The 14,264-nt window shown below is 41.7% G+C and overlaps 1 protein-coding gene across 3 annotated transcripts; it reads left to right on the forward strand.

The window, feature by feature from the left end:
* Positions 1-1,851: 1,851 nt before the first annotated feature.
* On the forward strand, positions 1,852-13,985 carry TRMO (tRNA methyltransferase O). 3 transcript variants are annotated; one of them, XM_060153378.1, is made up of 5 exons: positions 1,852-1,987; positions 7,536-7,710; positions 8,528-8,685; positions 11,614-12,273; positions 13,521-13,985. In XM_060153378.1, exons 1-5 carry the CDS (start codon positions 1,852-1,854, stop codon positions 13,778-13,780), a joined length of 1,389 nt encoding a protein of 462 aa, XP_060009361.1. In that variant the 3' UTR covers positions 13,781-13,985. The 3 variants fall into 3 exon arrangements, with proteins under 3 accessions (XP_060009361.1, XP_060009362.1, XP_060009363.1); XM_060153379.1 differs by lacking the exons at positions 1,852-1,987; positions 8,528-8,685 and having other exon boundaries at positions 7,575-7,710; XM_060153380.1 differs by lacking the exons at positions 1,852-1,987; positions 7,536-7,710 and having other exon boundaries at positions 8,654-8,678.
* The last annotated feature ends 279 nt before the right edge of the window (positions 13,986-14,264 follow it).

Consider the following 14,264-nt stretch of genomic DNA (forward strand, 5'->3'; position numbering starts at 1 on the left):
CATTACACTGAGAAGTGTTTCTCAAAGTGTAGACAGATGACCACCTGCCTTGAATCATTCGGGTTTTTTAAAGGCAGATTCCTAGGTCCTAGCTCCAGAGAAAGGGTTGTCTCATAAACTAAAAATAATCATATATAATGGTTATTTATACAATCATATATACTCTAGACAGGATAATAGAAATTTCAAATCATATAATGAAAGGGCTACATATTTAAGTTCCTGTTTTCCATAAAGAGAAATTTTTCCTTTAAATGAAGTAGCAATCTACTTCATCAGTGTCTCCAATTCTGCTTTGCATTTCAGAACTTGTCACACTTGGTAATATATTTTTGGTGTGATTATCATTATATATGTTATCTTAAGCCAGGAGGGAAAATACCTCATTTTCTACAGGAGTCTGTCCACAAATTAAGCAAGACTATCACTTTTAGCAACACCCCCATCTAGTGGCAATTTGCAGCTATTACGGCCTCAGTTTTACAACGTGTATAGTAGCTCAGTGTTTCTCAAACTTGTTCTTGTTTCATCAGCTGCCCAGAATTGTTCCCTCCTCGAAAAAGAATAATGGTATTCTTTTCCAAATTTTCACGTGGAAAGAAACTATCAGAGAACATGTAGGTGTATGAATTTTATCAATTTTTAAGGTTTTTGTTTTAAAACCTACAATCTTCTCTATTTTTCTCATGATTTTAAATACACTGACACGCTACTGTTGGTTAAATTTAAACATGTTTTACCTGCAGAAATTCTCTCACAAATAACCTGCAATAAATTGAAATGCATACACTTTTGAACACTTGTATAAATTAAATTAAATTTCTCATGTATAAATTAAAATGTTTGCTGAATTTTGCAAAATGTCAAAACAAAAACCCATAATCTTCTCTTTAAATCTTTGGCTCCTTATGATGGTTACTTTCTGCTAGTGGTCTGTTAGTTCATGACAAATGAACAGGTTTAGGAACAGCTTTTCATGGTTGTTGAATCTTTTCAATCTGTGGAGTTTTACGGTTTTGAATAATTTATTTTTCAGGCAGTATGTCCCCCCTCTCCCCATGAAGCAACAGGATAAAATGCTCAGAAGTAGAATTATATATACAGAGGAACTTGATAAATACACAGGTGAGAGATGACGTTACAAGTAAGTGGGTAAAAGGCCAGGCTAGCTGTGCAGGGATAATTGGTCATCGCATGGGATGAAAACTGACTCTTGTTGGCCCTCAACTTTTTAGAGCTGCCCAGAAACAACGACTACAATTCCCTCAATGTGTATGGCATGTTGACTCAGTTTCATTCTCGCTTCATTTCTCGTGAGATATGGAGCACAAGGAACAGTCCCCACTTCTTACCCGTTAATTTGGTGTGGGGCTACCCATCCATTAGATTTGAAATAAGGTTTACTTGGGGTTCCTTTCTGACAAAACATCGTTTTTCTTGTGGAAAAATGGGAGCATACAGAGAAGTATAAATGACCATCTGTGTATTCCCACCATTCAAGAAGAATTAACGTTTAATAACATCCGATCGTCTTGCTATGTGCTAATTGTATATACATATTCTTTTTATTTAAAAATTAGCGTCATGCACTGGATATGTAGGTTGCTTATTATTTCGAGAGAGACATCTTTATGCATAAATCTTCATCGACGTGCCCCCCCTTGGAAAGGGTGGTAACTTGGAGCTTCTGACTGCCCTGGAAAGGCGGGCAACTGCAAGGGGTCCGCGCGATACAGCAGACACACGTTCAGAAGCAGAACGAGGGATCCAGGCCCTAATCGCCACCTAGCGGTGGCCTCCGGCTCCGCCCGCCGCGCACCGCACTTCTCCTGCACTGCGCAGGCGCCATGCATGGAGACCGGAAGCGGAAGGCTTGAACGCGTTGGATGGGCACCTGTGAGACCACTAGCCATGCGCGACTTGGAGGAGACCGGCCCTCGACCCACAGCGACCTCGTGCGGGTGCGTGAAGCCGGCTCTGGAGACAGGTAACTTATAAGAGGCTGAAGGTTCCGCACTCCGAAGAGCCCTAAGTGCAGGGAACCGACTTCACTGCAGGGAGGGACGGCAAATGCGAGACCTAGAATGGACGTGGGTCGTTTTTCCTGGTTATTGGAAGGCACGGGTCATGTGCTTAGGAGACCACGTGATGTGTCTTAGGCGAGCGGGATGACATCATCTCTCCTGTTCTGTTCTTGGTAGCTAAGGTGGCCTGGGCTTGGCAGAACAGCCACGTGCAGTGTAGCAGCCTTTGTCTTGGGGAGTTCTCACCCATAAATGAGAGATAGGATATATACATCAGGTGTTCTGCCGATTCGGGATTAATGCCACAAGAGAGAAGCAACCTGTGCTGCAGGAAGTGTAGGAAATAGTTTTAAACTGGGCATTGAAAGATGGCATGCGTTTGTTTCTCTTTATTTTCACCCCTATTTTTAGGGCAGAATATATTAACTTTAGAAATCCGAGGAAGCAAATGGAAAAAAAGATGAAAGTAGTTGGCCATTACCCAGAGAAAACCACTGTTAACATCTTGGTGTCTACTTTCCATAATAGTTTCAGTGCCTACATATTAGAAACATGAGGTGATATGCGACACCATTGTTTTATAACTTCAAAAAAAAACTTGAGGACTTCCCTGGTGGCGCAGTGGTTAAGAATCCACCTGCCAGTGCAGGGGACACGAGTTCGAGCCCTGGTCCTGGAAGATTCCTACATGTTGCAGAGTAGCTAAGCCCGTGCACCGCAACTACTGAGCCTGCGAGCCACAACTACTGAAGCCCTCGCGCCTAGAGCCCATGCTCCGCAGCAAGAGAAGCCACCGCAATGAGAAGCCTGTGCACCGCAATGAAGAGTTGCCCCCGCTCACAGCAGCGAAGACCCAATGCAGCCAAAATAAAATAAATAAATTTAAAAGAATAAAACAAAACTTTGATTTGAATCCCAGCTCTACATTTATTAAAAACAAAACAAAACTTAAGGTTCATGAAAATCTTTCCATGGCAATTAATAATGTTAATTTTGAGAAGTTGCACACTATTTTGTTTTATAGATGTGCTCTTATTTAACCAGTTCTCTATTGTTGGGCATTTAGGTTATTGCTGGTTTTCATTGTTCTAAATGAAAGTTTTGAAACTAAAATCTTTGTGTATGTTCTAAATGTTTAACTTGAATTTCTAAAAGGTATTGTTATGTGGTCAACGGTTGTGCCTGTTAAAAAAAAAATTGTTGCATACTGCCAGATTATAGGTCTGATAGTTTTTTTAAAATTAATTAATTATTTATATTTTGGGCTGCTTTGGGTCTTTGTTGTTGCACGTGGGCTTTCTCTAGTTGTGGCGAGTGGGCTACTCTTTGTTGCGGTGTGTGGACTTCTCATTGCGATGGCTTCTCTTGTTGCAGAGCACAGGCTCTAGGCACGTGGACTTCAGTAGTTGTGTCATGCAGGCTCAGTAGGTGTGGCACATGGGCTTAGTTGCTCTGTGGCATGTGGGATCTTCCTGGACCAGGACTGGAGCCCGTGCCCCTGCATTGGCAGGCAGATTCTTAATCACTGAGCCACCACGGAAGCCCCAGGTCTGATATTTTGACAGGCAGGAAAGAGCAGGGCTCAGAGGTCTACAGAGCATGGGGTCCGGGAGCTGTAAGTCAGAAGTGTTGGATGGGGGACTTCCCTGGTGGCCCATTGGTTAAGACTCTGTGGTCCCAGTGCAGGGGGCCAGGGTTCGATCCCTGGCCAGGGACTAGATCCCGCATGCATGCCGCGACTAAAATCCTGCACCTGGCAACAAAGATCCTGCATGTGGCAACAAAGCTCCCACATGCCACAACTAAGACACGGCACAGCCAAATAATAAATAAATAAATAAACAAACACAAGGAAGAGTAGCCCCCACTCGCCGCAGCTAGAGAAAAGCCTGTGCGCAGCAACGAAGACCCAACCCAGCCAAAAATAAATAAATAAATAAATTTAAATAAATAAATAATAAAAATTAAAAAAAAGAAATATGACATCTGTTAATAGTGGGAAACAAAAAGTTTAGAGAGTAGCGAGACATAAGGAACTCAGAATCTGGAGGACTGGTGTAGTGTGTTTTCAGGAGGGGAGGGACTGGCAGAGGGAAGACAAATTATAACAAGGGTAATTTAATAGTCTGGGCAAGAGGTGAAAAGGACCTGGACATTTCTGTCTACACAAGACTTGTTGATAAGACTTGTGTACAGAAAACCTCTGCGTTAATAACTTGTGGGTTTTTAAAAATTATATGGTTAGTACAGTTGTAATATTGTTAAATTGAGGGAAAAGCCTGTGTAAGGGCTTTAAAAATCTCTCCTTGCTGAGCACCTTCTGTTGTACTAGGTACTTTACATATTTTAGTCATCTTTCCAAGATAGGATGATTATCCTTGTTTTATAGCTGAGAAAACTGGATTTAGAGAGGTAGGCAGTTTTGCCCAAGGTCACACAGCTAGTGTTACGGCCCTGTGTTGTTTTTGTCCTTTTTCTCTTTTCATACCAGCCATAGGCCCCAGGGAAACTTCTCCCTCTTTCCATGTGGTTCTCATGCCAGTACTACTCTGGCATACCTGCGCTCTCCCTATTCTGCATGTATGTAAGGCAGTTTGATTTAATTGTTGATTTACTTGTCCACTCTGTCAATGTACTGCACACATTGATGGTGAGAACTGGTTCTTGTTTATGCCTGTTCCCAGGCACTCAGCACAGTGCTTACCAAATGGTAGGTGCTTAATGTTTTCTTTTTGTTTGTTTTTTGAGATATGAGGCAAGAGGAAGAAGATCAGAATTCCCTTGGGTGGACGTTCTCAGGCCTCCACTTCAAGGAGAGCATTCAAGCAGAATTTATATTTGGAAATTATTGAGCATTTATATTTCGTAGCATTTAATATCCCAAGAACCGGGGCACAGAGAATAAATAAGTTCCAGACGTATTAGAATATGGTTAAGTTCCGACGTTTATTAGATGGATAGTTGATATGTTGAGAGTGGTCCCAAACATTTGAGAGTGACATAGCTGAGGGACTCCTTCCAATGTAGCTCGTTCAGTTCATTGCTCACCCAGTATTATCTTGCTTATGTTCTTATAGAGGTGAACAAACAGGGTTGGAATAAATCTAATTGGTTACAACTTATATTTATCAGAGCATATGTATAGCCTGTGAAAAACAGGTATAGACTGATTCAATGAAGTGATAGCTCAAGTTAGTTATAAACTTGTAGACCCCCAATCAGATAGTCAAAGGCAAAAGTCTTTGATCATTACTACAGATAAGACATTTCCCATGATATTGAAGCATATTGTGAGTTTCTCTCAATCAACTGTTAACTCCACTGTGAAAAGAGTTCTTGTTTTGTATTTTTTCCCCCAAACTTAGCACAATGTCTGGCAATTGTAGACACTTGGAAAGTGTTTGTTAAATAAAACAGAACATAACTGACTAGGGTAGGAGCCCTATTTGGCCATTTTTCTTCATGATATTTTTATGAACACCAGAGAATTGTTTGACTTCAGTTCCTTCATCTTTAAGATGTTTACTATATCAACTCCACAGAGCATAGGTGAAGGTTTTAAAAAAAGAGTGCCTGTAAATGTAGTTGGAAAAAAATGTAAAGTCATCAAAAATGTATGCAGTGTCGATGGATCTTAGAATCATAATATTGAGAGAGAGAAAGCAGGTCTGAGAAGATACCAGTTTTTATAGAACTCAAAGACAAAGTAAATGAAGCGTTGTTTAAGCATGCATATGCATGTGATAAAATCATATTTAAGAAAAGAAATGAATGATAAAGACCACATTCAGGCTCTTGTTCAGGCACATTCAGGGGAAAGGTAGGGAGAGAGGCAACATAAAAAGATGCAAGTTGTTGGTAAAGCACTAGTTTTTGGGCTGGGTGGTGGTACACAGGATTTCATTTTAACATTATGCTTTATTATATATATGTTGCATGTAATATTTTATATGTATCACGTAATTTAGTTTTTATAAGTGAAAAGTCACGAAAGGTGCTGTGAAGGACAGGCCTATAGTCTCACTGCCCACCTGTGCTGATAGGATAGATTTAATGGAAACTGGAAATAAAATGAGGTTCTAGAATGTCTTTATATCATCTCTTAAAAGAAGCTAATACAGCCTTCATGAAATGTGGAAAAAAAAGTTATCTATAAATTCAAAATGCTAGTTGCAGATACCTACTTTAAACCTATATTGATGTTGCCTGGCCAGTTTTTTCTTCTTTTGAGTTACTGGTTTAAAACATTTTAAAAATGATTTGTGATTATTGTAAAATTTTCAAATATTATAGAAATTACAGAGTTGAATAGAAAAATAATCCAACAATCCCTCCACCAGTTTTTTTTTTTAACTCACAGTTCCATCTTTATTACTTCTAACAAAAGATACTAGGATGATACTTTTGTCTCTTCCTTGGTATTTGTCTACTGTATTAACTTCGACCATCCCAATAGAAGAATGTGCCAATAAATTATTGATGACTTTTTACTGTTGCCTGTATGGTGCAGTGATACCAATATCAGAGGGATTACAACCAGCCTAAACAGAAAAGGACACAGTTTAAAGTCTCCACCAGTTTTAACCAATGTTAAAATTTTGGTGAATATCCTTCTAGATAGCTTTCTAGACATACATATGTACATGTTTAGTTAGGTAAATACATAAAATTTTCATAAATAGGATTATGTTACACACATTCTTCTTTCACTTTTTCACTTTCCATTTTAATCAGTTTAGACTTACATAATCCTTTTCTCCATGTAGCATGAATTTTTAAAGTACCTATCCTCTTGTAGGCAAGTACTAGACAATGAGAACGTAGCAATCAGTAAGACAGAAAAACTCCTGCCCACATGGAGTTTACATTCTAGTGGGGCAGAGAGCTGCTGGAGCAAGCCTAACCTGAAATCTATACTGCCTCTAGATATTTTAGTACTGTGATCCCATACACTCCCTTTATTGCTTAATTAAACTAGTTTTTTTCGTGTGTTCTGTTGTTTTCAATTGAAAGCATTTTAACCTATATACAGTCTCTGTCTCCTTATCTTTCATTATTCTTTGCCTTGTAGTTTCATACTCCAGCCAATCAAAATGGCTTGTTCCCTGCTTATGCTATAAAATTTCTCATTTAACTTTGTGCAGCTTATTCCCTCGGTTTGAAATACCCTCTTAGCCCTAACCAAGGTCACATAACATAGTAATGGTTGCATAGAATTTGAATTATAGTCATAGTAGTTCTTCTAAAAATGAATTTTTCCTTTCATTCTTTCTTTCTTAGACCAATACTCTTTCCAGTTTATTATCTAAAGGGATGTATTGATAACAATGATATATGTAATGATAAGGATATTTATATGTATTTTTGAATGCTATAAGAATCTTATTTTATAGTTGTATAACATCTAATAGATTTTAAAACTATGAAATCGATGCATTAAAGAAAACATGTCTTCCTACATCTTTACTTGACCTTTTCATTAATGATTTCTTATCTAATTTTCTTCTGTAGGGAATCTTTTAACTGAGCCAATTGGTTACTTGGAATCCTGTTTCTCGGCCAAGAATGGTACTCCAAGGCAGCCATCCATTTGTAGCCATTCACGGGCTTGTTTGAGGATTAGAAAAAGCATCTTTAATAATCCTGAACATTCCTTGATGGGCTTAGAACAGTTTTCTCATGTTTGGTAAGTTGTTTTATAGTTAGAAATGGTACTTTGGACCATAACTTGCCCTTGAGTAAAGTACTCCAGTTGGAGGCAACCCTGGAGACTGCCATCCAGACCACCCTTGTCTATTGCATGGGATTTTTGTACTATATTCATGCATGTGATTGTCTGCATAACTTGGACACCCTCGGGGAAGCTTGGGATCCACTGAGGGGCACATTCCATCTGCAGTTGGTTCCAGTTTTGTTGAATGACTTCTGTTGAGCTGAAATCTGTAGACCTTCTCGATTCTGTCCGTGGGTCATTATTCTGTCCTCTAGACCACGGGTCAGCAAGCTATGGCCTGTGGACCAAACCCATCGCATCTTCTGTTTTTGTAAGTAAGTTTATGGGAACATAACCACGTGCATTCATTTATGTGTTGGCCGTGGCTGCTTTTGTGTTACAACAGCAGAGTTGAATTATTTATAGCAGAGACTCGTTGACCTGCAAACCCTAAAATATTTACCGCCTGGTCCTTTACAGAAAAGGTTTGTGGACCCTGCTCTAGACCCATGAAATATTGTTTATTCAGGTACTTGACAAAAGCCTGTTAAGGTCCTAGCATGTGCCAGTCATTGTGTTACGGGCAGTGGATATAGAGATAAGACTGTCTTCTTTCAAAAAACGGGAATGATATTACTCTTTTTTCCCCCACTGTTTATATTTTAGTACCATTAGAAGCATTCTTTCTGTTTTAATTTGTGGGGAATTAAAGTTTTTTTTCTCGCTCAAATCATTATGATAGATTGACTGTGTTCTTTTCTTACTCAGTGGTTTGGTTTATTTTCAATAGGATTTTGTTTGTTTTTCACAAAAATGGTCATTTGAGCTGTAAGGCAAAAGTGCAGCCTCCTAGGCTGAATGGTGTGAAGACTGGCGTTTTCTCTACAAGGAGCCCACATCGTCCCAATGCGATAGGACTGACCCTAGCCAAACTGGAAAAGGTCGAAGGTAATTTGTACTTTTACCACTTTTTCCTTAACCAAAAGAAGTCTTATAAAATCAACATAGTATTCAGCACTGGCTGTTATTGAGACAAGTACCAATGGTGTTAGCCCCTGTGAACCACCAGACATTGAGGAAAATGAAACGATTAAAAGAATGTCAGCATTGAAACACTTTGGAATAAGCTCTCATAGGATGCTCAGAGTTAGTTTATATCATTATATTTATCAGAAGTTATTAAATTATTTAAAAGTAACTCTTAAGATTTTATAATCATTAAATTAGTAACCAAATTTTTTCTGACTTGGAATGCAGTAAATATAAAATGATCTAAAAATTACTGGACACTCTCAAAATTTAATGCACAGTAACTGGTTGCACATGCATATATGGTCAGCACATTTGACCACAGTGTGGTGGATCATTTCTTCCTTGCAGCCCTGAGGAAATGAACGTGCATCGTGGCTGTAGTGCCGCTGTCCACTGTGATGTGAGGCAGAGGGTCTGGGATGAATACACCATAGGTTGAACATTTGTCAGATTGTGGGAGAACCTGTGTAGAATACCAGATTTAACTACGTGTTCATATATAAACGTGTTACTGAGTCGTTCATTTCTGAAAGCCTCCCATTCTTGAATCCCTTGGACCTGATCAGCACATTTGGGTGTGCTGGGTAACACACAACTTGGGTAACAGTACTGGAACGTTTTATGGTCGTTCGTGCAACCCACACGTATTTTCTGAGCACTGAATATGTGCCAACCATTGTTCTAGGTGCTGGGGATATAGTGGCAAGCAGATTAGATAAAAATCCCAGCCCTGCAGAGGATCTTAGCATTCTAATGGGGAAGATCAAATCAGAAAGGTGAAAGGCAAACACAGTAGCGCTGTAGACACTCTTATAAATAAGCGTTATGAGGATGACTAGTGCTTGTGTGGTGCTTTGCAGTTTATAAAGAGTGTTCATGTATGGTATCTCACAGTGGCTCATGGGCTTGATAAGGTAGCAGTCTCCATGTTATGGATGAGGGCACTGAGGCTCTTTGATGTTTGATAATTTACCGAATAGCATCCAGCCAGGGGGTTGTCTGACTTCAAATCCCATGAACTCTCACCTGTGCCCCAGTGCTTTTCTTTCTTTTGCAGACATTATTAGGCATAATCCATCACTTAGAAAGTCCAAAATCTTCTTTCCAAAGTTCCAGGTTCATTCACAATAAGCATGTTTTAGAAATCAGATTCCTTTGTTAGTCATGTTTTTCTCAAATGGAGATAGGATCAAATGTGATCACATGCAGTTTTTGATTCTCACTGGGCCAGTTTTCCAAGGATCAAGTTAGTAGACTTTGCCCCAGTAGAAGGAACTGAACAGCAGCTGTATAAGTGGGACAACAGGGGACCTTTCCTTAATACTTGGTAATGGTGACTTATGTTCTGTTTAATTTTTTTTTTTTTTTGGCTGCATTGGGTCTTTGTTGCTGTGCGCGGGCTTTCTGTAGTTGCGATGAGTGGGGTTTCTCATTGCCTCTCGTGTTGTGGAGCACGGGCTCTAGGCACGCTGGCTTCAGTAGTTGCAGCACATGGGCTCAGTAGTTGCGGCACGTGGGCTCTAGAGCGTGTGGGCTTCAGTAGTTGTGGCGTGTGGGCTCAGTAGTTGTGGCATATGGGCTCTAGGGCACGTGGGCTTCAGTAGTTGTGGCGCATGGGCTCGGTAGTTATGGCTTATGGGTTCTAGAGTGTAGGCTCAGTAGTTGTGGCACACAGACTTGGTTGCTCAGCAGCATGTGGGATCTTCCCGGACCAGGGATCAAACCCATGTCCCCTGCATTGGCAGGCGGGTTCTTAACCACTGCGCCACAGGGAAGTGCCCTGTTTAATTATTCAGTGGAGTATTAGATTCCTATTGCTGTGTAACAAATTACCATGCACTATCAGTTTAAACAGCACACATTTATTATGTGTTTAAAACATTACAGTGTTTCTATAGGTTAGGAGTATGGGCACAGCTTAGCTGGGTCCTCACTTAAGAGTCTCACCAAGCTGCAGTGAAGTGGAATGAGTTCTTTTCTGGAGGTTTGACTGTAGAAGAATCCATTTCCAAGCCCTCTCTGGTCATAGGCAGAATTCACTTCCTTGCAGTTGTGGTTCTGAGGGTCCTGGCCTCTTGCTGGTTGTTGGCTGATGGCTGCTCCCAGCTCCTAGAGGTGGCCCCCAGTGCCTAGAGACCTCTCGCAGTGCCTTGCCACACAGGCTTTCCCAGCAAGGCAGCTTGCTTCTTCAAGCCCACAGGGGGAGTCTCTCAAGTGAACCTGCTAGCAAACACAGGAGTCTTAGATAACATAGCGTAGTCACTGAAGTGATATCAAGTCATACTCAAGAAGAGGGGATTATACACCAGGAGGTGACATCATGGGGCCACCTTAGACTCTGTTTGACACGTTGGAAACCATCATCAGTCCCACAGAGATATATTGAGGACTCTGATGTGTCTGGAACAGAGTTAGAAGCCCCCAGTGATGCAAAGGTGAGATGGCCCCACCTAGTGCTCGAGGACCTACTTACTGTCTAGGGGGAGAGACTCTAAGCAGGTCATTGCTAGACCATGTGACGAGGGCTTCAGGAGAGGTTCGGGCACAGGTACCTCTGTGGAACCCAGAGGAAAGAATGCTTATGTCTGGAAGAGCCAGAAAGGCTCTGTAAAGGAGGTGTTTCGTGAGAGCCTTGAAGAGCAAGTAGGAGTTTGACAGATAAAGAAGAGAATGGGTTTCTAGGTAGAAAGAAAACTGTATGTTGGCACCAGGTATAAGAGGGCCTGGTGCATAAGAGAATTGTGAGTAAGCTTGGTGGGCTTTAAGCAGATGTTGTTGATTCTCCAGTTGTTTGCACTGTTCTTCATTGTTAATATTTCTAAGAGGATGTTTTTCACATTACAGGTGGAGCCATATACCTTTCTGGAATTGACATGATTCATGGCACACCTGTACTAGACATAAAGCCCTACATAGCTGATTATGACTCGCCACAAAATTTGATTGAGCCTTTAGGGGACGTTAATTTACAGAATAACCAATGTAAACCAAAAACCGTGTCCCAGTGTGACGGCAAGACTGATAACTGTGACCAACAGCTCTCAGGGTACGAGGAACCACAGCTCTATAGTTGTACTAAGGAGAAACCTAAATGTCCTGAAGATAGAACTTCAGGAGAAAACAACGCAAAACACGACAACTCAGCAAAAATCCAGCAAAGCTCACCTGAGCCCAGGGAGAGAGCAGCAGATTTGGGTGAAGAATCAGGAAGTGGTCCGAGTCCTAGGGTAGCAGAAGAGCAAAGTGGCCCATGTTGCCTGGAGAAGAGCGTTTCAGAGGAACAAGCAGACAGCAGGCTGAGGAGAGGGGAAGCAGCTGTGGTCGCACAAGGACACAGCACGGAGATGCCGCCCGAGGCTCTTCTCTGCCCTTCCAGGGCAGCTGGTGCAGCCCACCGCAGTGCGGTCCCCACCTGGGTGAGAGAGGCTCCCGTGGCCACCTTGGGAGTCCGGTTTACTCCTCATGCGGAGATGGACCTTGAGCACCTCAGCTCAGGTGAACCAGGTACTTTACATTTCTTGTTTCTGAATGAGAGATGAGCTTTTACTTGGAGGTTTAGGCAAACTTGCTATTTCTCAGGGCAGTTTTTTTTTTTTTTTTTTTTTCGGTACGCAGGTCTCTCACTGTTGAGGCCTCTCCCGTTGCGGAGCATAGGCTCCGGACGCGCAGACTCAGCAGCCATGGCTCACGGGCCTAGCCGCTCCGCGGCATGTGGGATCTTCCTGGACCGGGGCACGAACCCGCGTCCCCTGCATCGGCAGGCGGACCCCCAGCCACTGTGCCACCAGGGAAACCCTGAGGGCAGTTTTATATAGAGTATTTGTGATTATGACTTGTAAAGAAACGTAGACGTATAAAATCATACTTGGGCAACGTCATCATCTGATGGCTTTCAATCAACAACTGTTTGTTCAGCACAGTGAGTGCCAGGCACTCAGTCAAGTGTTCACTGAAAACGGCTGCTGCCCAGGAATTGGGCCTCTTGTTTGCGTGTGGCAGTAGCTCTTGGAGTTCTCAAACAGCGTTCGGAAGCTAAATTGTGCTTGCTCTGTACCTGTGTAGATCGAGCTTTTTCATCTGTTTCACTATCTGAGTAGAGAAATGTCTCATCTTGTTTCACCTGTTGGGTGATGGATAGCTCGACCTCTGTCACAGAGCCCAGGAGTAAGAAGGAAAGAGTGTCTTAGCACAGAAATTGTCCCCATAAAGTCCCAGCACTAGAGGCACGCACTTCACTGCAGAAGAGAGAGGCCACAGGGCTTTTAACTTGGAGCCTGTTTACTCTAATACATGGTTGTTAAAAAACATTGTTATCTGGTTTTTCCAGCCCACAAGCAGATTCCAAGCAGCTGTCCAGAGTGAAGGAGGCCCATTAAAAAGTGGGTGCGGTAATTCCTGTAAGAAGTAGCCAGTTAGTTGCCAAGGAGATGTCAGATTTCACCTGCCCCTGGATGGTTGTTCTACTCATTCTTTCCTAAGGCTTTATGTTTAAACAGAACATTTGATTTTTAAATCAATCTCTTTATTTTCAAAGTTTTGTTTATGAAAGTTGTTTCATCACAGTGTACAGTTCATGGGAAGAGAAAGGTCAGTTTTTTTTTTTTTTGTGGGGAGTGGGGTGCGTCCCATACCGCTTGTGGGATCTTAGTTCACCGCCCAGGGACTGAACCCTTGCCCTCAGCAGTGAAAGCATGGAGTCGTCGCCACTCGACCGCCAGGGGAATCCCCAAGTTGTGTTCTTCTTATTGCAGGTATTGGTCAGGCTTCGTTTAACTATTTTCAGTCAGCGGAGGAAGCAAGGTGTGCCATCGAGGCTGTGCTGTCAGCCGACCCTCGGTCTGTGTATCGACGGAAACTCTGCCAGGATCGTCTTTTCTACTTTACAGTAGACACAGCACATGTCACGTGCTGGTTTGGTGATGGCTTTGCAGAGGTCTTAAGGATCAAGCCAGCTTCTGAGCCTGTTCAGATGGGTGACCCTGCGGAGTCCTTGGTGCCTCTGGGATCGTGAGTAGCCTCCGTCGAGTCTTTAAGGCAGCCTAATTGACTTCGGTGTGGCTGTTGGATTTTCTGTACAAGCTAATGATGTGCCTTCTTTGCAGAAAGAAGCAATGCTTTGTGATCTCACTGCTTTGATTGATTTGGGTTGTTCAGAATATTTATTTGAAAAACATGTATTTTAATAAACTAAGAGATAAAGAATTTGGAGAAATCGCCATATCATGATCGTTTTTGATCAGTTAATATTGAAGAATCCAAAGGTGATGCTTTATCACTGTTTTCTGAAAGAAGTCAATTCTTCTTGGCACTTGATAAAACTAACTGGGCAGAAGCTGGGTGGATGTGTTGAACAATTCATGTTGGTTTTTTTGTCTGAAAAAGCCTGACCTCTCTGTTTTATTCTAAATCAAACTGAGTTATGGTATCTTAAGAAACTTAACAAATCAAAACCAAGTAGTTATAAAGATCTTTAGAGATTAAACCCCTGTGTTTCA

The sequence above is a fragment of the Lagenorhynchus albirostris genome, chromosome 7 (assembly GCF_949774975.1).
Source record: "Lagenorhynchus albirostris chromosome 7, mLagAlb1.1, whole genome shotgun sequence".
Classification (NCBI taxonomy): domain Eukaryota; kingdom Metazoa; phylum Chordata; class Mammalia; order Artiodactyla; family Delphinidae; genus Lagenorhynchus; species Lagenorhynchus albirostris.